At 38.2% G+C, this 27,835-nt stretch overlaps 1 protein-coding gene across 4 annotated transcripts in view; it reads left to right on the forward strand.

Moving 5' to 3' along the window:
* The window catches only part of mib1 (MIB E3 ubiquitin protein ligase 1), a 64,350-nt gene extending 39,944 nt beyond the window's left edge, over positions 1–24,406 (forward strand). Inside the window, exons 13-22 of one of the 4 annotated variants that reach the window (XM_055202761.2) lie at positions 6,546–6,678; positions 9,719–9,805; positions 10,435–10,593; positions 16,974–17,155; positions 17,291–17,480; positions 17,556–17,634; positions 19,422–19,541; positions 21,016–21,087; positions 21,463–21,563; positions 22,893–24,406. In XM_055202761.2, the coding sequence (XP_055058736.1) occupies positions 6,546–6,678; positions 9,719–9,805; positions 10,435–10,593; positions 16,974–17,155; positions 17,291–17,480; positions 17,556–17,634; positions 19,422–19,541; positions 21,016–21,087; positions 21,463–21,563; positions 22,893–23,033 (1,264 nt within the window). In that variant the 3' untranslated portion in view covers positions 23,034–24,406. Of the gene's footprint in view, positions 1–6,545; positions 6,679–9,718; positions 9,806–10,434; positions 10,594–16,973; positions 17,156–17,290; positions 17,481–17,555; positions 17,635–19,421; positions 19,542–20,940; positions 21,088–21,462; positions 21,564–22,892 lie in introns of all 4 variants that reach the window. The other 3 variants (XM_055202760.2, XM_055202763.2, XM_055202762.2) reach the window with 3 other exon arrangements.
* The last annotated feature ends 3,429 nt before the right edge of the window (positions 24,407–27,835 follow it).

Raw genomic sequence — 27,835 nt, forward strand, 5'->3', positions numbered from 1 at the left:
TCATCATACAACAAACAAAATTAACAAATCAGAGGTGGCTTTAATCAGAAAACAATTCGGACAATGCGCATGTGAACCTTTCGCTAATATGTCCACCTCCACTAGGGTGAAGGATGGTAAGCAATCATGCCAGTCTATCCAAGGACAAAAGCTGACACAAGTCAAACTTCTTTTCACCCAATCATTGAGCTTGAACTTGTTCTAGGGGTTGGATAAGTCATGACTCCGAACCAATATTTGATTTAGTCAGTGTTGTAATAGAAAAACATAGCTGAGCAATTATTAGAGTAGCAGATAGGGAGGTGGGTACAGCAAGTTAGACTTGGAATAGTTTAATGATAAACGAAGTCACTGGATTCATTTTTATCAAATAGTGCTAAATCAATTTATTTGTTCACCTTATTGCGGCAATGAGATACAAAGCAAATAATAACTTTTTCTCATTACTCAGAAAGTTTCGTTCACAGTTCTGTTTATCTTCTTTTAATGAAAGACTTGTGTTAATTAAGTCTTTAGTGTATCAGACAGCAGAGATGCACAGAATACACACAAGCCTTCAATTTCACTCATTAATGAATCTGCATTTATTTGAGCAGATAGTGAGAGGACTTTATCCACCCACACTGTGTGAATCAGTTATATGTAGTAGGTGTGTGCCGATAAACTATACTATCCTGTATAGATGATAGTCAGACATATGGCCAATAGCGGGCTTTCATGGGAAACTTGGCCTTTAGTTATTATTTTAATCATCATTTTTCTCGCATAAGAGGGTTTGTGGGCTTCACTTTGCGCGAGAGAACTTGTAATGTGCGCAGATTTCTTCTGGCATGCACCTGGACTTGTAATGCACGTGTCTTGGACTCTTGCTTGGACCTGAATGCATGTGGCATGGACCTGAACTTGTAATGCACGTGACTCGGACTCTTCCTCGCACATGAGCTTGTACTACCACAGCTCTGTCATTTCCTTGCACTAGAGAGGTTGTTAGGCATGCAGGGGTTTAAAACCAATGAGAGTGTTGTTCCCGCTCCCTGGCACGCAGAAATTTTAGAGCTCCTGTGCTTTATACCTCTCTCTGATTAATGGCATCAGTTTTAAGAAGGTTGTGGTCATGGCAGTGCTGCCCTTAGAGTAAATCAGCTTCTTTTTTAACCACCAATCAAGTGGCTTGTCATAAATGATTAAACATTAAACAAATAAATAAATGAGTGAACTATAGCCCCCTCTGATACTATCGTGCACTTCTGATCTCTCTGATGAAGCCAATACGGAAGTGATTTAAACTGCAATTCATCGACTGGCCGCAAGAGGCTGGGTCCAAAAGGAAGTCAATTCCCATAGATTAATTTTCCCATGTTAAAATCCCCAACTTTAGAGCAAAAAATATATATATTTACAGCCTGGTACAAAATTGTTTTTGCTCTTTATAGCTATTTTTGCCCTTCATGACAACTGTAAGGGTGGTGAATATTTTTGTTCCGTTTAATCAGTTTAATATATATTAAGCCTTAAGTTCTGCATAATTAAGGGTGTGGCCACTTGAGGGACAGTTAAACAGCCACTGCTGTCGCTAGAGTCGAGCTAGGCAGCTTCACCCACGTCCCATCTCTTTACCCATTTTCGTATATATATATATATATATATATATATATATATATATATATATATATATATATATATATATATATATATATATACGCGAGTGATGCACGGTGACGTGCGGACAAGATGGCGACGGCAGGCACCGCCTACTAGCTTCAAAAAACAATCTTCATAATGTTATGGGTGATGTCACAGACACTACGTCCATCTTTTTTTTATGTCTATGGTGGCGCCCCAGACACACACACACATGACACACACACACAACAAACTCAGTTTTTATTTATTTATTTATTTTAATAATAATAACATGACTAACAGTGAAATAGTACAACTACATGATTTTAATTCCCTAATACTGACCCATGTTAATGGCTCACTTGTCTCCGTCGACTATGTGACAAGGTTTATGACAGCACAAAAGTTGTATTAACAGTATGTTGTAAAATGAAATTCTCAGTACACACTGAATTCTTCATGAGAACGTATAAACACAAGCTTTTATCATTTTGCCATATTTAAAGATATAAACAATAATATATGTAATTTTATACACAAAATAAACCTATATGGTCTTGACATGCATATATGTTGGTTCAATTCTATTTAGAGTACTTATTTGGTTTGGTGTATTCAGACACTGGTTTAATTGGTAATATTTACACCTCCCATTCTCTCTGATCTTAGTAAAACATTAACATTTATTCCACAGTCTTAGATTTTGCCAAAAACATCTCCAGGAATACAGTTTGCAGATTTAATCTTGCCCTGCCCGAGCCCAAAATGGTTGCATAATTAATTCATGGTTGCCATAGAAACCCATACTGTCATTCGGAGGTTGATGTTTCTGACTGACATGTAATGGAGAGGTTGAACAGTGATGGCCTAGTAGTTCAGATAGCATCTGCACTTTCGGCTAGCATTCAGCATTGTGGCATTATACCTTCATTATACCAACATTTCTTGATTTGTTTAACATCATTTAAAATTTTCAAGGTTTATTCTGTATATGGAAAAGCATAGAAATAACACAAATAACTGCCATAAGGTATAACACTATGAAAATTATAAAACGCACATTTGCGGACCATTGTAAACAATAAACTGACACAAAGACATTAATTAGTATCAGTTGACATACAACAACGTCGGAACGGTCCTCTTTCTCAACACATGTAAACACTAGAGCGGAGTTTCGCGTTCGTCCTCTGTGACCTCTTGACGTGATGACCTATTGCGTCGGGTCACGCTAGCACATCACGACCAGATCTAGACGAGAAGTTGTGCTTTAAAAGTGTATATTTGTCATTTTTATTGTCAAAAATGACAATCGTTTCGCTAGACAAGACCCCCATGCCCCGCTTGGGATCGTCCACAGTCCTTTGAAACTGCGTTGAAAAAAACCGTTATGTGTTGAGTTAAGTATTAAATGTTGGGTTCTATTAAAATTAGAAAAATCCTGCAATGTTTTCCTCAAAAAACATAATTTCTTCTCTACTGTACAAAAGAAAGACATCAACATTTTGGATGGCATGGTGGTGAGTAAATTATCTGGATTTTTCTTTTAAGAAAATGGACTAATCCTTTAAGCCCGGAGTATAGTCAGTTTTTGACGTGAACGAACACACAGCCTTGCGAAGCATAGTTCATTTGACTCGTATTTGTATGCAGATGTTAAACGCATGCGCCTTGCGGGAAATTGCAACGCACCTTCTGGGCTAAATACTACATTTTCCTCTATGTGTAAACTGTATGCATGGTCTCAAAAATCCGACGTGTGCGTACATTCGGTGCACACTCTTCTGATGACGGCAATTGCGTCACGGGCACTGTATGCAGACCCTCACGTAGGCTACGTCCAAAAATTGTCCACACTCCGGCCTTAAGCGTGTTTTTTATGTACCCTAACTATGTAACATTACACCACTTCCTTTGCAAAATTCACACATGCATTATAAATGTGCTTCATGTTCCATTCACAAATCAGTAAATAAGCTTGTCAGCAATGCATTATACTGCGTTTAATGGGCATCTGTTTTCAAGTACACCCAACTGTATCCTTAATACAAGCTTACTAGACTAGCTTTTCCAGAGAGAGCCCCATTCCACCCATCTGTCTGCTTTCTTGTTTGTCTAGGCATGCTTTGCTAGTTGTATCTGGCGGGCATGAACACCAGCTGAGCTGCTTTGGTGTATTGAATTTGCCCACCTCTGGTAAACAGTTTGGAGTGATTTAAGGGCTGCGATTTACAGCAGTGATATATTTCAGCGATGTGTACCATTCCCCTAAGTGAGTGAGAGTCAGCCACCAATCAAAGCTCTGAGTCACAGACCGTTCTTTCACCACACAAAATTATTCTTATTGTTTTTTTGGACACTTTTTTAGACTGATGTTCAAATTTACAAATAACCATAGATTAATGTTTTTTGTGTAGTCGGATGTTCTGCGTTTTATTTATTTTCACTGGTTATATAGCAGCTGTATGTTTTGTTTAAGCACCTTCAACATTTAATATTATGGTATACTGTTTCTCTTTTTGTTGCCTTTCATTTTTAAGGCATATGAGTCATGTAATTTCTTGCCATGTGAACACGGCAATATTTTAGATTTGAAAAAGCTGAGTTTTTATCAGTATGCCTCAAGAAACGGTATTAGATAATTAGGTCATGGATATATTACTGTGCCGTCGGGTCCCTCGTTGACTCGGATAATTTCTATGAGAACGATGTATCGTTGAGGGAAAGCAGCTGAAGGTTTGTTAAATGTTCTGCGATCCTTTCTTTCTCCATTTCTCTTTGCTTTTATTGCTTCAAAACAGCTTTCGCGTCATCGTTAATAGAGACTTCTCACTAACAACCTACGTAACCGAACACTTTTTATGCTAATTTTATTACAGGTTTACATTCATCCATCAAATAAAGAAAAGATAGCAGAACGTCCCTTTAAAATAGGGCATTATGCAAGCTGGATTCATAAACTTGCTTTTATTTTGCAACCATCCTAGGCTTCAGATTGGCTCTTTTTTTATTATTCTTAATCATTTTATTTACTTATTCTAATTTCACCCTTTCTTATTTCTTATCCATTCTTTTAATGGGTTGGCTATTTTTTGATTCTTTGCTTGACATGGCTAAACTTAAGGACAGTGTATCACAGTCACATGCCATGTTTTCATTTGTATAAGCCTTATAAAGTATTTATTGATGATATCAGAAATTTCTCTAAACAACTTTTCTAATCAGATTTCGGAGAACTAGTTAATCATCAGGCTGTACATAAAATTACTTCATTCTGCCTTTTAAAGTGATCAGTTTTGCTTTCACAAACAGCCTCTTTTACAGTAAGCTAGCAAAAGCTTTTCTCAATTACAGTGAGCTCCAGGCCCATGACAAATTACCATGTGGCTACAAAAGACAACAGGCCTCGATGGTGCGCTCCTGAGGGATCTTCGTATCTCACAGGGTGACCCAGATTCATTGTGCTTCTCCTTCACCTCTTTTCTCCTTTTGTCTTTCCCCATTTCCTCCAGTACTACATTCACCCCCATTTTTCATTAGGGTGTTAACACTGTCGGCTCAGCCTCCCTTTCCCTCTGAGCCATGCTGTTTTTCTTTTTTTATATGGCGATCGCCTCACCCACACTCCCTGCAAGTCAATAACGGGCCAAAGAAAAGTTCGCCAGCATTGAGAAGCCATGCATCTTCACAGTTTTCTTTAGAGTAGAGCAAATCATTTCCAAGAATGAATTATAGGGGGTGTGTGCAGCATATTTTTTTGTTTTCTTCGAACTTCTCAACAAAAACGTTGACTGCAATGCAGTAGTGCCAGCAAGCTGCATTCACAATAATGCCTGCCCATTTCTATGGGTGTGACAGCCCGTTTGTCAATCTGTACTGCTTCTGAATGGGCTCACCACTCAAAATGCCAGTGCCTTATTGTCACTGAGCCACCAAACTGTTGCCAACACAAGGGGGCACAATTCCCAGACTGTCTTCTGTCCAGGGTGCATCGGTTCTTGTTTAACATCTTGATGCAGCAGGAGGATCTTGGGTATTCTTTATTGCAATGATTTCTGTCACGATGCAATTTTGAATTGATAATTTCTTAAACGCATACACAATTTTTAAAGTCAATTGAGGATTTTTTCAGTATGACTGAAAACCATACGTCAGATGAGCAGTCATATGTAGACCTTAATAGTAGTGTCCGAAACTCAAAGACTTAAAGACTTGCAGTGCAGGTGTAAAGATATAACCAGCGTGTGCACTGCAGTACAAGTGTTTTGCTGTACAGCATGCACTCCAAGTGTGTACAGAGCTGCCAACACTCGTCTCTATTGCTGTATACTCTCCCCTATCTAAGAAACTAGAGAGCATTTTGGGGTTTACCAAAATCCACCCTGCAGCAAAAAGGAGCACACCAGAGAATGCCACAAATCCAGCTCTTCTCTGAAATTACATCTTTTCTCTTAGCACGCACCAACACTACATATATTTAATATATTTAAAAACTGTAACCCTGCATATTTTCTGGAGGGAGTCCTTCGAACAGCCAGTTGAGGTCTACATTAAGTATTCAAATACCTTTTCTTCACGTCAGAGGTGACAAGATGAATGAATGTTTGGATAATGTGACCCCTGTGACTGTTTAGTTTCCTAATGCGCATTCCTATTCTCATTGTGAGTTAAATGATGCACATTATTCAAGAGAAGCACAGTGTTTATATTCGTAATTTCTTTATAAAAGTTGCTTTAACTTTTTGATCTCACCCTTCCAGATGCTTCTGATGGTAGAGACCACCTTTCATAATATAATCAGTTTTTTTGTGGATAAAACCCTGAAGTCCAGCGCTAACAACATCACTAGAAGCTATCCTACTTACTGTTCTCATTTATATGTAAATCTTATAAATTATTTTTGTATCATTTTTGTTTTGCAGTGCCATGCGTGTACTGTTGTCCAAACTGCCCCGGCCATGGATAGTGGATGAGAAGAAAGACGACGGTTACACTGCGCTTCACCTTGCTGCACTCAACAACCACGTGGAGGTGGCGGAGCTCCTAGTTCACCAGGTCAGCTTTTCAAGCTTTTATTCACATACTGCGTTACTACATTTTGATTATTTCACATAAGGACCCAGTGGACCTAAGAAGGGCACTTTGTTGGTACCAATTTTACTAGGTTAATCACATGCACAATGAATCTTAAGGTAGAGAGAGTCTAGAGAATTGAACATTTTATTAGTGGTGCTTGATAAGGCAAGCATCACTGTTACTATTGCTCATAATTGGGGTTAATGGTTCTTTTAAACTCTAAAGTATTATTATACGATGCACAACTTGTCCCATTCAATTTAAGCCACAGATTTGATCAAGCAGCAGTTTTTGTTTTTAATATTATTATGCTTATTTGAACGGTTAATTCACATATTTAAAGTGATAGTTCACCCAAAAATGAAAATTCTGTCATCATTCACTCACTCTAATGTTGTTACGAACTTGTATAAATCTTTGTTCAAAGGAAGATATTTTTGAGAAATGTTTGTAACCAAACCGTTCGTAGACCCCATTTACTTCCATATTATTTTTTCCTACTATGGAAGTGAATGGGGTCCACAAACCTAAATGTTTGGTTACAAACATTTCTCAAATTATCTTCCTTCATGTTTATCAAACAAATAAATTTATGCGGGTTTAAAACAACATGAGAGGTGAACTATCCCTTTAAAAGTGGTGTGCAATATAACACTACTCCAACGGTACATTCACACGGGGCGTAAGCGTTCACTTTTAATGGGTGATGTTATGCGTTACCGAACTGAATTGTGGATCTGTCGGTGCCGCGTCAGTGCCGTTCCTTGTGGCAGAAGTTGAACATTTCTCAACTTTAGAGCGGCAACGTGTGCGTCAGCCAATCAGATCGCCTTATGCAAATAACCTAGGCAGAGCCAGCCAGTTACGCTTATGGAAGACCGGAGCATGTGTTGTGGCCACTGTGATTGGTCATTGGCCACGCTTCAGACAAGCCTTCCGTCAAGCGTTAACGCTTTCGCCCCGTGTGAATGTAATGTAGAACATCTTAAAGGATTAGTCAATTTTCTTTAAAAAAATCCAGATAATTTACTCACCACCATGTCATCCAAAAAGTTGATGTCTTTCTTTGTTCGGTCGAGAAGAAATTATGTTTTTTGAGGAAAACATTACAGGATTTGTTTAATTTTAATGAACTTTAATGGACCCCAACACTTAACAGTTTTAATGCAGTTTAAAATTGCAGTTTCAATGGACTGATCCCAAACGAGGCATAAGGGTCTTATCTAGCAAAGCGATTCTCATTTTTGGCAAGAAGAATAAAAAATGTACACTTTTAAACCACAACTTCTCGTCTTCCTCTGGCTGTGTGACACGCCAGCACGACGTTACGTAATACGTCATCACGTCAAGAGGTCACGGATGACGTTTGCGAAACTACGCCCCAGTGTTTTTAAGTGTGGAGAAAGAGGACCGTTCCGACATTGTTGTATATGGAATGATACTAATTAATGTGTTTGTGTCAGTTAATTGTTTAAAATGATCCGCAAATGTGCGTTTCACATATGTAACACATGACCTTTCAACGTCATTATGCAATTACGTGAGGTCACGCTGGCTCGTCACACAGCCAGAGGAAGAAGAGAAGTTGTGGTTTAAAAGTGCATATTTTTTATTTTTCTTGCCAAAAATGACAATCGTTTTGCTAGATAAGACCCTTATGCCTCGTTTGAGATCGTTTAGAGTCATGTGAAACTGCAATTTTAAACTGCATTAAAACTATTAAGTGTTGGGGTCCATTAAAGTCAATTTAATGAAAAAAAATCCTGGTATGTTTTCTTAAAAACATAATTTCTTCTCGACTGAACAAAGAAAGACATCAACATTTTGGATAACATGGTGGTGAGTAAATTATCTGGATTTTAAAGAAAATGAACTAATCCTTTAAAAGGATAGTTTACCCAAAAATAAAAATTCTGTCATTTACACATTCACATGTTATTGTAAACCTGTACAAGTTTCTTTATTCTGTTGAACAAAAATGACGATATTTTGATAAATTATGATAAACACACAGTTGATTGTACCCACTGACTTCCGTAGTAAGAAAAACAAATACTAAACAAATAAATGATGGCAAGTACACAGTTAATGGGTAACCATTGACTTCCATAGTAGGAAAAACGAATAATATGGATAAAATAAACTGCGCGCCTACCATCATTCATCAAAATATCTTTGTTTGTGTTCAACAGAGTAAAGCAGCTCACATCCTTATCATGAGGGTGCTTAAATCATGACAGAATTTAAATTTTTGGGTCAACTATCCCTTTAAAAAAATTATCTGATAGTTTGATAAACATTATGAGCTTATGAATAAGCAAACATTAATACACAGTTTAAATCTCCTGTGATGCGGGGAGAAAATTCTTTTCACACAAATTGTGCTCCATGTTTGAATTTGGCCAAGCTGGCTCAGTGTGCCTCCCCTCCACAAGCCGCTTTACAGCAGGACACCGGTGCTGCACAGTAACGTTATTATAACATTCTAGCAGCATTGTGAGAATGCAGCGCTGGCTCGGTTCAGTCCTTTGTTGACTACCTGCCATACAGAAAGAGAGAGAGTGACAAAGAAAGGGTTCACACCAGTGACTTTACCCTCAGCCTACGAACCACAGTAGAGCTGCACTGCAGTAGTGCAGGGAAGCTATGTTGCTATGGGGTTTCAGGGAATATCTGAATACAATTTACCATTACGCCCCACTGTGTTAAGCTCACATTTCTTAACACAACCTTTGGGAGTGAAAGGCATGCTTACAAGAAGCTCTATTTTTTTTTCTTGAGTAATTGAAAATCAGTATGGGTCAGTCACTGAAAGTCATTTATTATAGTATGTACATAAATACTCCTCATTGGTAAAATGACACACACACATACTTAAAACCATTCATTTTTATTTTTAATGCTCCCCATGTGTGTATGTCTGTATGAACGTATACATTATCATAGTAGAAGTTTGTTGCTCTGCTTATTGTATCTCAAGAGGACACCCGATTGATTTGTTCTTTGTGCCTTTCCATAGGGAAATGCCAATCTGGACATACAGAATGTTAACCAGCAGACAGCACTGCACCTTGCCGTTGAGCGTCAGCACACCCAGATAGTGCGAGTAAGTGCTTCTATATTCATCTGTCTTCTTCCTTCTTCTGTGTGACGTCTGCAGCCCTCAGCCACTGATCGGGCTTTTTTCTCACACAAACACATTGATGAAGTAATGTTGCTAAGTGCTTCAGCTTTAGATTTAAGCGCAGGGAGTTGTGCTGCAGATTTATCCCCTCCAATTGAATTCATTTGGTCCTGAGCAATCCGGTCCGTGCCTAGAGAGTGCGGGTGTATTATGCTTATCAACGGAGGCTGAAACGCCATCTAGTGGGCATGTGAGAGCAGAACAACTCTCCTCATTTCTGCAGCAATTTCAGGCCTTTTTACAGAAAGCATGTGTATTAACATGGTCTATTCAGAATGATTCTCAAGTAATAACCACCAAGTAAAAAAGTGTTTTGCTATTAACCATGTGGAGGTGAAATAAGTTTTGATTCATATGTAGTCACACAGACCTTTGTTTACTAATTCCTAACACATTGTTCACTCATTCGCTGTAGTTTGGTTATAAACGTCAATGTGATGAAATGTGTCACCTGTGCTTTAGATCGTAAGCTTGTGTATGTGCATCAGCATAATTAAATGTGCCAGCACTGAACAGATTGGTTGCATTCTGTACTCTGCGTTCCTGTCTAGCTGTTGGTGCGAGCCGAAGCTAAGTTGGACGTGCAAGACAAAGACGGAGACACGCCGCTGCACGAGGCCCTGCGTCACCACACTCTGTCCCAACTGCGCCAACTTCAGGACATGCAGGATGTCAGCAAAGTAGAACCCTGGGAGCCGTCCAAAAACACAGTACGTACTATATACTTCAAGCAGTACAGGTTGCAAAGCCCTTTTGTTGAACAGAATAGGATGTTGGACACACAGTTTTTAGTGCAACAATGTTATGATACTTAATGTTTAAATTAAATATTATCTGAACAAAGCATTACAGGTACACATAAATGCAATGCTGGGTGCGGCATTGCAGAAACAAGACAAACAAACAAACATACACAGGTGCCTTCAAATAAGTTTAATACCCATTGACAAAAAAACAAGCTTTATTTTACAGCCTCATATAAGAAGCAACCAGCCGGCGTCATGAACTCTATATGTACAGGCAATGCTACAGGGCAATGACTGTGTGAATTCTGCTCTTGTATTTCCTGCATGATTCTTTACTGCAGCATAAAAGCGTCATGAACGTATACAAATAGCGCAGCATGATCCAATTCACTATCACAGTCTGGGTATTGTAAATAGGGCTTTTACGGTTATGAAATTTGGCTGACGATTAATTGTCTAATAAATTATGACGATTAATTGCCTGTTTTTTTTATATTTTTAGTTCTCAAAAAAAAAAGTTGTTTGTTCATGAAATATTTTCACACATTGTTGTGATTTAATTAATTAAATCTTTTGCGAGGTTTACCTGGCATTAAATGTTAATACACATAACACATATTTAAAAGTAATTATTTAAAGAATAATTTAAAAAACTGAAAAGTCTTTATAAGAAATAAACACAATAAAGTGTCTGAAAAATAACTGAAAATAAAAATTCAATCTATACCTATACCAGAACAGGCCTTAAATAGGAGCCAATCCTACTATGATTATATTAGTACTGGACCACATGTCTGTAGTGGCTGCAAAAAAATCAGTTCCTTACAGATCCTTAAGAATAGCATCATTCATTTCCCTAAATTTGAAATTGCTGTTTTGAAAATTTATGTTTTACCTGGCAGTTCATACTGCTTATCAAAGTTTTGCAGCATTTCTTTAAATTCTGTTTATCCACTGTATTGAATGTCAGTTAAGGGCGCCATCTGATACGGTCTCATTTATACAGGCGCTGCAGCTCCCCCTTGTGTTTTTTAAAGAAATGTGCAATCATTGCGGTGATCTGAAATCACACAGCCCTAATTATAAATAGATCTTTTGGTTTTGATAACTAAGAATATTCTGCCATAAAACATAGAGCTTTTTTATAGAAACCAGGTTTGTTCATGTCTAAGATCAGCAGCAAAATCACAAAGCAGCCGAATAAAAACCAAAAAGTAAAAGCAATGAACCATAGCAACACATTTGAAAAGGCGACAATTCCACATGTCCCTAAAGTGACTTGACTGTCTAGTGTCCAGTGTTTAGTCATTAACTCTTTCCCCGCCAGCGTTTTAAAAAAAGTTGCCAGCCAGCGCCAACATTTTTCATGATTTTCACAAGTTTAATGCTTTCCAAAAAATGTTCTTCTTTAAATATATAAACAAACAATATATCAAATGAAAGAACAGACCCTCTGCTTTTAAACAAACAAACAAACAAAAACGTTTCATCCTACCTTCATTAGTTCTCTTGTAATCACCCCTCAAACATGGGTAGGTTTCTTCAAAAACACCCAATTTTGAGCAAAAAGCTGAGATAATTCCATTTTTGCGAAGGACTTTTGATAGAGATCAGATGCAGAGCAATCTTTAAAACATACACTGAGTTCTTTCTCTTTCACGTGAGGCGCTACTTCCGGGTTGTGTAAGTTGCGGAAGTGCACCACCTGGTGGATAATAGTGGCATTGCGGAAAGACGGAAAATCTCGTCATTGGCGGGGAAGTGTTTTCTCTTAATTGACGAGATATCTCGTCAATGGCGGCAAAAGAGTTAATCATTAGTGAAATATGTATTTATTGTGTGTACATTTTAAAGATGTTGAGTGAATAATAAGAGACCACATCTCTGACATAGTATAATATTGCAGGGTAGATAACAGCTGTTGAGGTTGCTCACAAACTTCTACATGTTAACACTGATAGATCGTATTATACTATATAAGCCTTTTCCCTAATCAGGGTTCCCACGGGTCCTTAAAATCCTTGAAAGTTTGTGAATCTGGGAGAAGAATTCAAGGCCCTGGGAAGGTTTTGAAAATATACATACATAGATAAAGGTCATTGAAAGTGCTTGAATCTATTTTATGCAAGAATTTTTCTGGAAAAAATCTATATTATTTCCTGTGTAGTGTAGGATAATATCATAAAAATTCTAGACATTTTAAGGACACGTGCTAAACTGTTTGCTCTAAATTCTTATATATTTACTGTATGTGAATGTTGATTCATACCAAAATGCTTTTTTGCATAGTTGTGTTTGACACATGAAAACGTCTTGGGTTATGTATGTAACAAGACGCTGCATCTCCTTTGCCATACTTCCTGCGTCCCTGTAATGCTTTCTTTGGCAATATTTCAGATAGCGATATACTTCCTGCACCCTGTCTTGTCATTAAGCCTCACCATTGGTTGAATTTGATATAGACATTCAGATGCACTTACTCCTGGAGGCGTCCCCAAAGTGTCACCGCAGTGACGCAGCATGAGTTCCCTCAAAAGGGAACTGTAACAATGTATCTTAAAACGTAACACGATGTAATCTTGCTCTCACTTGAAATGTGTCCCCACATTTACTCCTTGAATTTGAGGGTTTTGGAAATGGAAAGTCCTTAAAAGGTCCTTGAATTTGAAGTTAGCCAAGGTGAGGGAACCCTGCCTACTGTCACACAAGTAACCAGCCCAATGAGCCCCGCTGAAATACCCACTAAACAATCCCTCCGGTGAAACATTCTCTGCTGATTATCCCTTCATCTTCCACAGGACTGTGTATTTATGGAAAACTTAGTGGGAGGAGAGAGAAAGGGAAGATGGCAGGCAGCAGCATAATTGTGACATCTCTCTGCTGTGATGGTTGCAATTGAATTACCTAAGCTATCGGCTCTATCAGAGCAGATTTAAAATGCAATGAATACCATTGTTTCCGGTAAACGTTCCCAAATGTGACAAAGTACAGAGAGTTGGAGCTTAATACAGAGAAATGCTTGCCATAGAGTCATAAAGTAATCTGTTTGAGGCTGTCAGCCACCATTTGTTGAGAGATCAATATTGTGTGATCAGTGCTTTTTTTGTCAATCAGTTTTAAAAGGATTGATTTGGTCTCTTAACCCTGGACTGTGTTATTCAATACCTAGTCCTTGACTGTGTCCATTTACACCAAATCACATAGTCAGTCTTCCAGTTTTTGGACCACGTTCTTACAATGATTCGTTATTACTGCTTACAACAGAAGGATATCATATAGTCCTGGATAGTTTATTTCCATTATTCTTTATATATTCCCATAATGGGTCTGTTTTTGCTATTTGTATGTTAAATGAATTTCACTTTAAAAACAAGGCTTCTGTTTAAAATATAAATGGAATGGATTAAAATTACATTTAAAATATACCATAAAAATCTACTCTGTGAAGTATTTTTCCTGACTTTGCTTTTAAGCTTTATTAGAATCTATGATGTGCTTCTGGTGTGCGAAAGTATGTTTTTTTAAACTGACTAATTTTGGGAAGGTTCTCTAAACTATTCCTGGTCATATATGGCTGCTAAGCATACAGCTGTGGCCAACGGTTCTGAGCATGACACAAATATTAATTTTCACAGATTCTGCTGTTTCAGTGTTTATAGATCAGGTGTTACTATGGTATACTTATAAGTATAATTACAAGCATTTCATAAGTGTCAAAGGCTTGTATTGACAATTACATTAAGTTTATGCAAGAAAGAGTCAATATTTGCAGTGTTGAGCCTTCTTTTTCAAGACCTTTGCAATTCACCCTGGCATGCTGTCAATCAACTGCGGGGCCACTTCCTGACTGTTGGCAGCCCATTCTTGCATAATCAATGCTTGGAGTTTGTCAGAATTTGTGGGTTTTTGTTTGTCCACCCACCTCTTGAGGATTGACCACAGGTTCTCAATGAGAGTAAGGCCTGGGAAGTTTCCTGGCCATGAATCCAACATTTTGATGCTTTGTTACTCGGTCCACTTACACTATAAAAATGTCTGGTCAAAAATAACCCTGCCATTTTGTTATCACTTTTGCCTTATGGCAAGGTGCTCCATCATGCTGGAAAAGACATTGGGTCTCATCATTGGGTCAAATCATTATTCAACAAAAACTTTCATACTAAAATTTATGTAAAATGTATACGCAGCACTTTGCAGTTTGGGCGGCCCGCCTAAGCTGGGAAACCCTACCGCCTTAACTAGGTTATCAAAAAAGAAAAAATAATTTGCTGCACAGAAGGCCATCAAGTGCATCTTGGAGAATACCACTGACACGCTTCACACCGAAAGCAGGCACGCGCGCCACACGGCGAAATGAGAAAAAGACGTGGTCCGTCACTGTCTGGAGGATAACTAGCCAGTTGATAAAACATCTTGGAGACAAGCGCGGACGTACTTCACACGGCGAGCGTGCACGTGCGCCACACGGCCGAAATGCTCCGTCAACTGTCTGGAGGATAGCCAGTTGATAAAACGCGTGTCCGTGAGAACTGTAAGTGGACTTATGTTTTGGGTTTATTTAAGTCTGTTATTGTATTAGTCTATAGTTCTTGCAAATTTAAAGTAAGTTAGCTGGTGATTTTTGTTGTTTGAGCAACCTGCTAGTTAGGTTGCATGTGCCTGTTGATTCAATATAATTGTTGAGCGCTCTTGCTCACGTTATTTATGTCCATTATTTACATGCTACAGTAGTTACACTGCTTTAAGATAATGTTATAAATATTGGGAAATAATCAGTTTTTACGCTATCTATCATCGTTCGCCAGACGTTTTACAAATCTCCTTCAGTTTGTGTTTATTAACCCTTTAGTTGCACTTCATCATGCAGCTATTTTCGTTAGAGGTATCTGTTAAAAACATTTAATTAATTAATAATCTAGTATGTGTTCATTTTCTGTCATAGTTTATTCAAAATTAAGTTTTATTTGAGTGTTTTAAATAAAAATATTTTCAGCATGACACGTACGCCCCGCCCCTTTGATTGCCACGTCCTCAGCCATGCCCACCCGCACAACCCTACAACCTTAACTAACAATTTTTTCACGGGAAACCCTGAACAACTTAGACCACATGTACGCAATAGTCATGAAAAATATATAAAATATGTAACACAGATTATATATATTATAGGGTTCTTTTTCCTTGTTCATGATTATTGCACACGTGTGGTCTAAGTTGTTCTTAAGTTTTTGCAAACATTTAGAAGATCCTAGTATGAAAGTTTTTGTTGAATCATCATTTGTAAGTTAAAACATCCGTACGCACATTTTACGAACAAATTTGTGCGTACACATGCTTAGTGAATGAGACCCATTATTTGTCACCAACCTGTTCTTAGATGGTTGGGAGAAGTTGCTCTTGGAGGATCTTTTTGTACCAATTCATAATTAGACAAACAGATTATGCATAATAACAGGATCATATTGTCTGTTTATTCTGTAAGGTACTGGTTTGGTTGCTGTAGCAGTTAAATGAAATGCATTTAAAGACGTTACATCTTGGAAATGGTTTGACAGTTTTGCACCATGTTTTGCTGTGTCATCTAATTTAGATGCATGTAACAGCTGCTGTTGTACTGTTAGCATGTGTTATTAGCATGGTTAAACCCTGTGACGTTGCATTTGTTGTATTTTCTAGTACGAATGGGAACAGTAGGTATTGCAGAGGTTAATAAATACTTAATAATAAGACCTAGCCAAAGATGATGTAGCTATGTTTCCAAGAAAGATCCAAGCAAAACAGTCAAATGTAAGGATTTGCACTCCAGCACTGCCGCCATCACATTTCCCATCCCACGTCCTCTATTCATTAACACGTTATGCTGTCAATATGCTGTGAATGAACTGTCTCACCATAACATCTGACAACAGACTTACTGATGATGCGGTCTCAAGCATAATATCAACCAATGTAGCTTCCTTTACTCGTGCCCGTTCCCAGCAAAGTAGTAAATCAAGCATTGTGCGACGGGGGCTGCTTCCAGGCTAGCAGTTTTCCATTTATTATCGAAGACAGTGTGACAAATATCACCCTTATCAAACCATCACACTGTTACCATATGTGGGTGGAGAGTCGGCCCATCTATTTAAAACCGTCTCCCCGTTCATCAGTATGCAGAGAGATCTCCTCAGCATTCAGCTCGTTGTAGTCCATAATATATAAACTTATTATGCAAACATCATACTGTATGTCACCTCTGTTGAGAAACTTCAAGCGCTCAAAAGCTAGTTGAGAATTTGGTTCTGGTGTTTCTAATAGATTATCCATATAAATCTACAGCATTTTATTCAAATTTGTCTTTCCAGTTAATCATGGGATTGGGAACTCAGGGGGCTGAGAAGAAAAGCGCAGCTTCTATCGCTTGTTTCCTGGCAGCCAACGGTGCTGACCTCACTATCCGTAACAAGAAGGGCCAGTCTCCTCTGGACCTGTGCCCTGACCCCAGCCTGTGCAAGGCCTTGGCTAAATGCCACAAAGAGAAGACCAGGTATAAACATCTAGTCGCAACATTTTTTGAAGCTTTTCAACAATGCACTCTTTATGTTTTTAGAATCAATTAATTTCCAATACGTTGGCTTTTTGCACCTTAACTATCTTGCTCTGCTTTAATCTCTCCTCTCAGTGGCCAGGTTGGCTCCCGTAGTCCGTCTCTGAACAGTAATAATGAGACTCTGGAGGAATGCATGGTTTGCTCGGATATGAAGAGAGACACGCTCTTCGGCCCCTGCGGTCACATCGCCACCTGTTCTCTGTGCTCGCCCCGTGTCAAGAAATGTCTCATTTGCAAGGACCAGGTCCAGTCTAGAACTAAGGTACTAGACACCCACCTCATTACACGGACAGACTCACTGGCTCACAGTAAAGCATGTTGTTTTCTTCCCTCGCAGATTGAGGAGTGTGTGGTGTGCTCCGATAAGAAGGCAGCTGTTCTCTTCCAGCCCTGTGGTCACATGTGCGCCTGTGAAAGTAAGTCAAGCTGTCACTCCCCTCCTCATCCTGTTCATGACACCACACCTCTTCCCTCATCATCCCACGTGATTGTCTCTCATCCAGCCAAAAACACTCATTCTGTCATCTGGGTTGTGTATGCACTGTCAGAATATCACACATTTGCATGACTGTGATTGAAGACATCTGGGTGTGTGCACTAAGAAACGTATGACATCATAGATCATCACAAGATGGGTTTATGGTTGAATCACGCTAAAACTGTCTTGAATGTATCTTGATCATATTTCAACACAAAATCTGTACAGGGCTATATGGAATTATACTTAAGTGCTACAAAGATTTTTAGGACCATTTTCTTAAAAAAAAAAAAATACAGATAATTTACTCACCACCACGTCATCCAAAATGCCGATGTCCCTCTCCGTCCAGTCGAGAAGAAACTATGCTTCCTGAAGAAAACATTCCTGGACTTCTCTCACTCTAATGGACTTTAATGGACTTCAATACTTAACAGTTTTAATGCAGTCTAAAATTGCAGTTTCAAAGGACTCCAAACGATCCCAAACGAGGCACAAGGGTCCCATCCAGCGAAACGACCGTCATTTTTGGCAAGAAAAATAAAAAATATGCACTTTTAAACAACAACTTCTCGTCTTCCTCCGGCTGTATGACGAGCCAGCGCGACCTCACGTAATTGCGTAATGACGTGGAAAGGTCACGTGTTACATATATGAAACGCACATTTGCGGACCATTTTTAGACAATAAACTGACACAAAGACATTAATTAGTATCATTCCACATACAAAAATGTCGGAACGGTCCTCTTTCTCCACACTTGTAAACACTGGGGCGTAGTTTCGATACGTCCTCCGTGACCTCTTGACGTGACGTGAAACTACAATTTGAACTGCATTAAAACTGTTGGGGTCCATTAAAGTCCATTAAAATGAGAAATATCCTGGAATGTTTCCTTCAAAAGACATTTCTTCTCGACTGGACGAAGACAGACATCGACGTTTTGAATGACATGGTGGTGAGTAAATTATCTGGATTTTTTTTAAGAAAATTGACTAATTCTTTAAGATGTTTTACATTGTAACATCTTCCCCCAAATTCTTATTACTGTAATGGAACACTCTCATTCTCTTCAATACAATATTTATACAGACTGGTAGTATTTTTTTGTACTGCTTTAAATTTATACTGGTGCATTATGTTAAAGGAGTGCTTATAGCATCCATAATAGTTTTTATTAGCGGTGCACCGATAAATGCCGATATGCACTAATAATACGTGGCCGATAATTATTCTGAATCGCACAGCCGATAATATTCACAGCTATTTCATGTACTACCGCTTTTGATCAGTAAGTCCTTCGATCAAATCACTAAATCACTGTTAGTCTGAGTCGTTTATAACAGGCATTTGAAAAAGCAACACTCGTCAAACATAATCATTATACATATTCTTTATTATCATGAAAATACCTGAAAAGGTTTGAAGAACAGCAATATAAATATATCCTTAAGCCATTTCCTGGCGCTGGGTGTCATAGCTCCATGTGTATGGTTCTTTGTCTGCACCGCATATTGAGTCTCTGCACGAGAGCGCCCCCTGGCTTTTGGATGTAGCGGCATTTCACCGTAATTCATTTAGAAGCATAGCAAGCATCATCAGCCGATATATCGGTGCACCCCTAGGCTTTATGCAATAAAATTCTCTTATTGCATATACCCATCACAGGCTTTTTTGTGTATATTTACATGATTCTCTGTTGCCTGCTTATTTTGTGTCCTACAGATTGTGCGAGCCTGATGAAAAAGTGCGTGCAGTGTCGGGCCGTGGTGGAGCGTCGCATACCTTTCGCTTCGTGCTGTGGAGGGAAAGGTATGGAGGATGCCACTGATGATGAGGACCTTAGTGAGTGAACTTCCACACGTTCCCGTTTTTCATTTCTCTTTACCTTTCTTTGCCTTCGTTCTCATGTCTCTCATGTTTAATATTTATGTTGGCCTTGGTTGGTGCTTCTCTGTTTCTTTTGCCCACACACATTTCTTTCCCATTGTTATGACTAATCTGCAATTTCCCAAATGTCTTTCGGTGACTCAAATCAGACACTGAGCCCCTCCTCCTAATGTATAATAACAGCCTGGAATGAGCTTCGTAACCTCTCTGGAATGTTCTTATAACATGCAATACGAAGTTATAAGTGTTTTTAGGGAGCCACTCCAAGCAAACAAGCGAGAACGAATCTCTCGAATGTATTATTTATCCAAACACGTAGCATATTTCCATAATTGGACACGTCAAAGGGGCCATCCAAAGATTTAATCCAGTCCCATCTTATTTTGATTTGGTACTCATCACTTTTCCTTTATATGTCTCTCATGACACTGTCCATGCTCTCTTTGTGTTGGTTTAGTTTGAGTTCAAAGGGAAACTGGTGTGAGTTCACTTTTTAACAGTGTTTATTTATAGAGCAGGAGATCTGTTTCTTCTTAGCCTCGCTTAGATGTCCAGCACATCCATCCATGTTGACGTCTCTGCTGACCTACAGACATGCTCATGCAGAGTCCAGTCAACAGAGGAATGTAGCCCTTAGCTCTTATCTTGGTCTGTCTTTAGTGCCTGAGCTCTGTTTGTTGTAAGGCGCCACTTTTCCCCACACACACACAAAACTGAACAGCATCTCTAATAGCACTTACACCCACTGCTGCAAAATGCCACCATAGATGGGCGTTTTTCCTGCTTCGGTCACTGTGAAGCTCAGCTATTGTATGTTCCACTTTGCGGACCCCACGTATAAGAGGTCAATAACTCTAAAAGAGGAAATGATGAGCCTTATGGAGCTAAGGCTAATGCCAGTCACCATATCACATGGTTTTCACAACAAACATCCCCTAAATGTACTGTCAGGCAGACCCCATATTAGTGTTTGGAGTGAGGAATTATTAGTTGATCCGATCGAAGCGTTGTAGAGTTGTTAACCGTCCCCTGACACCCCAATAAATGTCTAATTTTCTACTAACTTCTTGCAGTTAAAAATTTCCCACTTTGTCAACTACTACTTTCACACTAAACCATCATAAAATCTTTCTGGCCTCTAACTTTTTGTTTCAAATATTTTTTGTAGTAAAATGCATAACTTGTCTATTAAATGATGGTGACTCTTGTCACACTAGCAGCAGTGCTTTACAGCAAGCACTTTGCTTTGTGAACGAGGCCTCCCATCCTCAAAAGCTCTTTTTATAAGACAATCATGCTAACTTGCTCTTCCCTTTGCTCCCTTTAATCAATTCGTGACTGGAATTGACCATAGGCCAGGATGAATTGGCCCCCCAACCAACAGCAAGGGTGCTTGCATTACATAACAATGTGACTGGTTGCTTCTCAGCAGGGAGCTCTAACTCAATGGCAGGGGGGTCGCAGGATCTTCTCCAGCCCAACAATCTGGCACTAAGTTGGTGTAAGTATCTTATCCTTCACCCCAGTTCTTCCTGCCTTAACTCCTTCCTGCTCCTTTGGGCTCAGTCCATCTGTCCGCTCCGGCGTATGCCAGCGTATCTCGGCGTCAAGTAAGACCTCAGGCCTGCTTGCAGCATTCTGCGCCGGGTGTTAGCATGGCTTGATTCCCAACAATTTGCACCATATACACCACATGAAGTGTCAAAACAGAGACGAGACCTATATAATCATGCTCCAGTTATTTCCATGAATGCGGCAATACGTTAGAATGCTCTGGGGTCTATTTTAGGCAAACAGGGGTCCGCTGTCACCTACTTGCATGATTGGCTGGTGACCTGCTGATAAATTTCTCAAAGCCATCTACTTTACCTTCCAGCCAGTGGAAATATCCCAGCCATGCAGAGGGACAAAGACAACACTAATGTCAACGCCGATGTTCAAAAGTTGCAGCAGCAGCTGCAGGATATCAAAGAGCAGGTGAAGATTCCTAACCAGGCAATGTAGTCTACAACTATTTAAAGGATTAGTCCATTTTCTTAAAAAAAATCCGGATGGTTTGCTCACCGCCGTGTCGTCCAGGATGTTGATGTCTGTCTTTGTTCAGTCGAGAAGAAATAATGTTTTTTAAGGAAAACATTCCAGGATTTTTCTCATTTTAATGGACCCCAACACTAAACAATTTTAATGCAGTTTAAAATTGCAGTCTGTAAACGATCCCAAACAAGGCATAAGGGTCTTATCTAACGAAACTAGGGATGCATAACGATTTATCCCGATTAATCTAAAGCAGAATAAAAGTTTTTGTTTACATCATTTATCTGTGTGAACTGTGTATAATAATAATGCATACATGCATGTATTTTAAGAATAATATATATTTATATATTAAGTATTTATATGTATATATAATATAAATTACACATAAATATACAAATCTATATACACATGGAAACATTTCTTAAATATATATATGCACATGGGTGCTTTTATTTATACAAAATTGTTATACACAGTTCACACACACATATATGATGTAAACAAAAACTTTTATTCTGCTATAGGTTAATCGCAATTAATCGTTATGCATCCATAAGCGAAACGATTGTCATTTTTAGCAAGAGGAATGGAAGATATGCACTTTTGAACCACGGCTTCTCTTCTTCCTCCGGCTGTGTGACGCGCCGGCGCGACCTCACGAATGCGTAATGCCGTGAAAAGGTCACGTGTTACATATATGAAACGCACATTTGCGGACCATTTTAAACAATAAACTGACACAAAGACATTAATTAGTATCATACACATACAACAACGTCGGAACGGTCCTCTTTCTCCACACTAGTAAACACTGGGGCGTAGTTTCGACACGTCATCCGTGACCTCTTGACGTGATGACGTATTACGTGAGGTCGCGCTGGCGCGTCACACGACCGGAGGAAGACGAGAAGTTGTGGTTTAAAAGTGCATATTTTTTATTTTTCTTGCCAAAAATGACAATCGTTTCGCTGGATGGGACCCCTGTGCCTCGTTTGGGATCGTGTAGAGTCCTATCAAGCGGCAATTTTTTACTGCATTGGGGCTGTTAAGTGTTGGGGTCCATTAAAGTCCATTAAAATGAGAAAAATCCTGGAATGTTTTCCTTAAAAAAAGGCATAGTTTCTTCTCGACTGAGCAAGGAGGGACATCGGCATTTTGGATGACACTGTGGTGAGTGAATTATCTGGATTTTTTTTTTTTTAAGAAAATGAACTAATCCTTTAACATTGTGCAGCAGTGACCCATTTAACGTGTCTGCCTTCCACTTAGACCATGTGCCCCGTGTGTCTGGATCGGCTAAAGAATATGATCTTCATGTGCGGCCACGGCACTTGCCAGCTCTGTGGTGACCGAATGAGCGAGTGCCCCATCTGCCGCAAGGGCATCGAGCGTCGGATCCTGCTTTACTAGATGCTTTCACAAGCAGCGCTCCTGTATCAGCAAGATCCCTGCGTCTCATCTAAGCTAAGAGTCATCAGTGTTCGGTCATTTATATTTTGTCTTAAGCATCTGAAATCAGACTCCGTATTAGTCTGAGAAACCTTTTTCTTAACGCTTGGATTATGTCCACCGCAACAAGAAACATGAACTGGTCATGCAAGTTTCCACTTTTTTATGTATTTTCGTGAGTTCACCACAACTTAAAATGGCATGAACTGGATAACCTGTCCTCTTTATTATTTCAGTGTGTAATGCTTATATGTCCTAATGCAAAAACACAGTTGTATCTGCAGTATCGGTGTAGGTCATGGTGACGTTATAAAATATGACTGAGGTTTTTGATGTTATGGAGCATCTCAAAGTGAGTGACCTACCATTGCGTTTGAAATAATGTGTTAAAGCATCTTCGAAGCTTGTCATGTCCAAACGGTGAAATAAACATACAAATGCAGTCTTAGCTGTACTGTTAGTACTGTTGCATGTTCCTCACTCGAAATTACAGTATATACTTTACAGTACTAGAGTATTATGGTCACACCATGTTGGAGGTGACGTCACATGATCAGTGCTGAAGGGTGCATGCTTTTCATGCTACCGATCTCCAAAAGATATGCATTTACTTATCATTAGTGGACTGTTCTCCAGCTGTCCTATGTACCAGGTTTTATTGACAGATATATTTAATATAAATGTTTGAAACTGCCAGTTTTGTGCCATTGTTCCAAAAAAAAGTAAAGCATTTCATTACCTTTGGGGAATAAGGTGCTCTTCCTTACTATAGTTAATTTATGTATTTTTCACTAGAATTAAATGAGCTGGAATATACCATCTAATATATTCTCAAGCTGAAATTATTAAAGCTTGGCAGCAAGAAAGCCTGACCATTTGTAGCTGAGGACTTTGCTTGTTGTCAAGATGTATTTTAAAGACCTCTATCGCATTGCTTTTTCCATGTGGCCCGTTCCCATGTCTTCATCATGGAGACGGTTTGTTTTTTTCCACTGCGGACAGACGTTTTTACTGGAAGCAAAAGTAGTTTCATACTTTCCCTTTTAAAGATTTGTATCATTTTAACATTAAAAGCTAGATGCACTAATATACCTTAATGGTAGTATTGTATTGTTATGGTTACTCAAGCGGTCTCTTTTGTACCTTATTTTCACTACAAAAACTGCCCTGGTTTAAAAGACAACACTGATATGTTTTTCTTTCAATGAATGAATGAACGAATGAATGTTTGATGTATGCTGTACAACATTTATCATAGAATAACGTCTTTTTTTGCCTTGTATTGCAGTTTTGCTTTTAAAATGCATTGCAGAATAAAGGTCTAACAAAATAAAGTGTTGTAAATTTGTCAATTTTGCTGAAATGAAACTCATTTGATTGATATCACCATATCACGCCTTTTGTTTTTCATGTTTAATTTTTTAGCACTTATATTATTGCTATTACCAATCATGCCCTTTCACAATCCAATAGAATGATGGCAGGTAGCCTGTCGCACAGATAGTGAGAGACTAAAGGCGTGCGTATTTGAAATAATCCAATTAGACAAAACGATCCATGAAAGGTGCTGTGCGGTCATGCTTGAATACATTAGAAGATTAAACTTAACTCATCCATAGACAAAGATCTAATGGAAAAAGGCAGCATGAAATATTTCTCGAGACTTGATACGGTAGTTACTGAGAGCTTTTATATCGCATCTATCGACAGATTAATTCATGTTTTGATGACAAAGTAGCCTCTTTCTGAAAAAGATGCATTAGCCAGTTAGCAAGTTCTCATCTTTCCCCCAAAAACCTGCAGGTCCTTAAATTTGACACGGTACATTACTAGTGATTTGTAACATCTGAAAAGTCATTCTTGGATCTTATCTCCTTGTTAATATCCCACGCTCCGCAGAAGTGTGTTTTGAGCTGTGCTGCATCAGCAAACAAGTCGTCGGAGCGTTTTGGACTGAGAACAGAACCTACTGGGCCGCCTCAAATGACGAGCCTGATTAAAGAGATGGGTCTCGGTAGGATGTGCTGACATGCAGATATGTCTTCCAGACTGCAGCCATGCACCACATTGAAGTGTCTGTTTAGTTTAGACTGTTGGGACCTTCAAGATGGCATTTAATCGTATTATTATATAGATGGATGGATGGATTGATGCGTTGCTTTTATTGTTTCCGTAAGGGGGTTGTAAGTTTCCATAAGTAAGTCTGTGTTGCAAGAACGAAATATGCCATGTGAATTGTCAATAAATGTTTTACATTAAAATTAGCTGTTGCCCAGACGAGCAGCACTGAGATTGAGGTAAAACTAATAATTATAATATAAAGATGTTACCCATCAACTGAACAGGGTAATTGAAGATAGATTTTTATATATTACAAGTAGACAAACGGTAGTGGTCCAGTGTCACAACCTGCCCTGCATGACTAAACTATTGGCTTGTACTTCAGACACTTCTTTGGAAAAAATATTAATGACTAATGTTATTAAAAAATGCTAATTAATTATATGGGGGAGCGGGGCACAAACTAACATGGCTGGGTGATTCTCACGAAAACTTGGTTTTAAACATGTCAAGCATGAAAATGTAAAAATTGCTTAAATTTACTTTTTTTCCCACCAGACATTGAAAAACAAAGTCTGGAGTAAATGGGAACATTAATTTAAAAACTTTACTTATCATTTAACACTTTTTGTGACATAATTTAAAAAATTAGTCCTAAAAAATCTCATTACCGCAACAGTCAGAAAACATCAACACTGACATATTTTCAAAATGACATGACAAACCTGAAAGAACATAATTTGGAGATTCTGCACATGCATTTAAAATCAAAGTATTATGCTTTTATTAATTAAATTAACATTTAATAAGCATCTGTTGCGGTAATGATGATCAAAATGTCGTGTAAGCATTCTGACAAGACAATATTTCAAATTAACTGTAAAAAAATGATCTTACCTGGTAGCCATCTTGAAGTAACTGGCTGGTCCATGTGCTTGGTCACTCAAAATCAAACTTTATTAAAATTCTGTATGTGTGCTTAAACTGTTCTCAAAAAGTGTTGCGGAGGATGAGAACATCAGGCATGGACACATCATTTTCCTACTTTTTTCTTCATTATTATTATACATGAATATTCAGTAAATATTTTTTCTGTCATCTAAAGTAGTCTAGCAAAACATCCATTTATTTTTTTTCTTAATATTTTTGTGTTAATTTGATTAAATTACAACATAACGCATGTTCAAACATAGCCGGACACATTGCGGTAATGAGAATTTCAGCAGAAAATGAGATCAAATTTATAATTATAATTTCTTATGTTGAAATCACACATTGTGCAAGGTAGAACACAGTATTGTGTTAATTCTGATGCTTTTTAATGTTACTATATTACACATTTTAAAGCTAAAATCATAAGTGCCGTGGTTTCGTGAGAATCACCCGGCTACTTATACAGGGCCTTTGGTCTTTTTCTTTTACTGTCAGAAGATGATTTCCTGTGAATTAATGAATAGTTTTGATGCGTTTTCGTTAAGATATTTAAATAAAGAGTGTTTTGGAGTCATGGAAGTAAATTTCTTCATCTTGTTTTTTTTTCATTTTTTGAGTTGGGTGTGTAAGTCACCAAATCCAACCTTATGGGGTGGTTTCCCGGACTGGGATTATCTTAAGCCAGGACTAAGCCTGAGTTTAATTAGGAAATATAACTAGTTTTAACAAACATGCCTTACTAAAAACATTACTTGTGTGCATTTTGAGGCAAAACAAAGGGCACTGATGTATTTTAAGATTTGTCAGTGCAGGTTGTTTTTAATTTGAACAGCTCTTACATTTATTTTAGTCTAGGACTAGTCTAATCCCTGTCTGCCCCTATATTATTTTAATCACTGTCTTGTTACCTAAAAAAACACTATTTTGAAACATGTCAGCAACTACTAGTAACTGATAGCTGGGATTGAAAACATTTTTACACAGCGCAGTTAGTTGTCACACAGTGTTACAATTACGCCTCGGGTATAAAATGATAATAAAAAAGAAACAATGTACATAGTATTAATCAAAATGATAACTGTTAATACAATATCAGGGGAAATAACTGACAATTATGATTTTTTTGTCTTAGTTGTGCAGCCCTTATGCAATCTATTTATATGCATTGATGCATAATACAAGGATTGTTTGGATGGATAAATGTGTGGATATCTACAGTATCTATTATAGGCAGATATATAAACAATATACATCTCTAGTATATAAAGATAGAATTTTATTGAATCATTTGTTTAAACAAAAATTTCTAGCAGGTGTTACAACAAACCCTCTGTATGGGGTAATGTTTGCACTCTTGTCACTGTCGATGTAATTGTACGATAACGGTAGGTCCCATAAACAAACTTTAAGTATTCATTTGTAGCAGGGATGTGTGTGTTGATTGTGTAAAAAAATATTAATCTAACTTTAAAAAAATTGAATGCCAAAGCCAAAAAGCAGTAGGTTGTACCCCGCTCTCACCTACACTATAAAAATGCTGGGTTGTTTTAACCCATTGTTGTGTCAAATATAAACATTTTCTGGGTTCATTTGAACCAAACTGCTGGGCTCTTCTCTTTTTGACCCGTTGTGGGTTGAAAATTACCCAGCGTTTTTAGAGTGTACAATTAAATTAGATTAATGGTTTTGTGCATTGGTAATCGACTCCAATGAGATCTGGTTAGTATCATATGGCCATTAAACATATTTTACCTGCAATGTAGAGATTT

The sequence above is a fragment of the Misgurnus anguillicaudatus genome, chromosome 2 (genome assembly GCF_027580225.2).
Source record: "Misgurnus anguillicaudatus chromosome 2, ASM2758022v2, whole genome shotgun sequence".
In the NCBI taxonomy this organism is placed as follows: domain Eukaryota; kingdom Metazoa; phylum Chordata; class Actinopteri; order Cypriniformes; family Cobitidae; genus Misgurnus; species Misgurnus anguillicaudatus.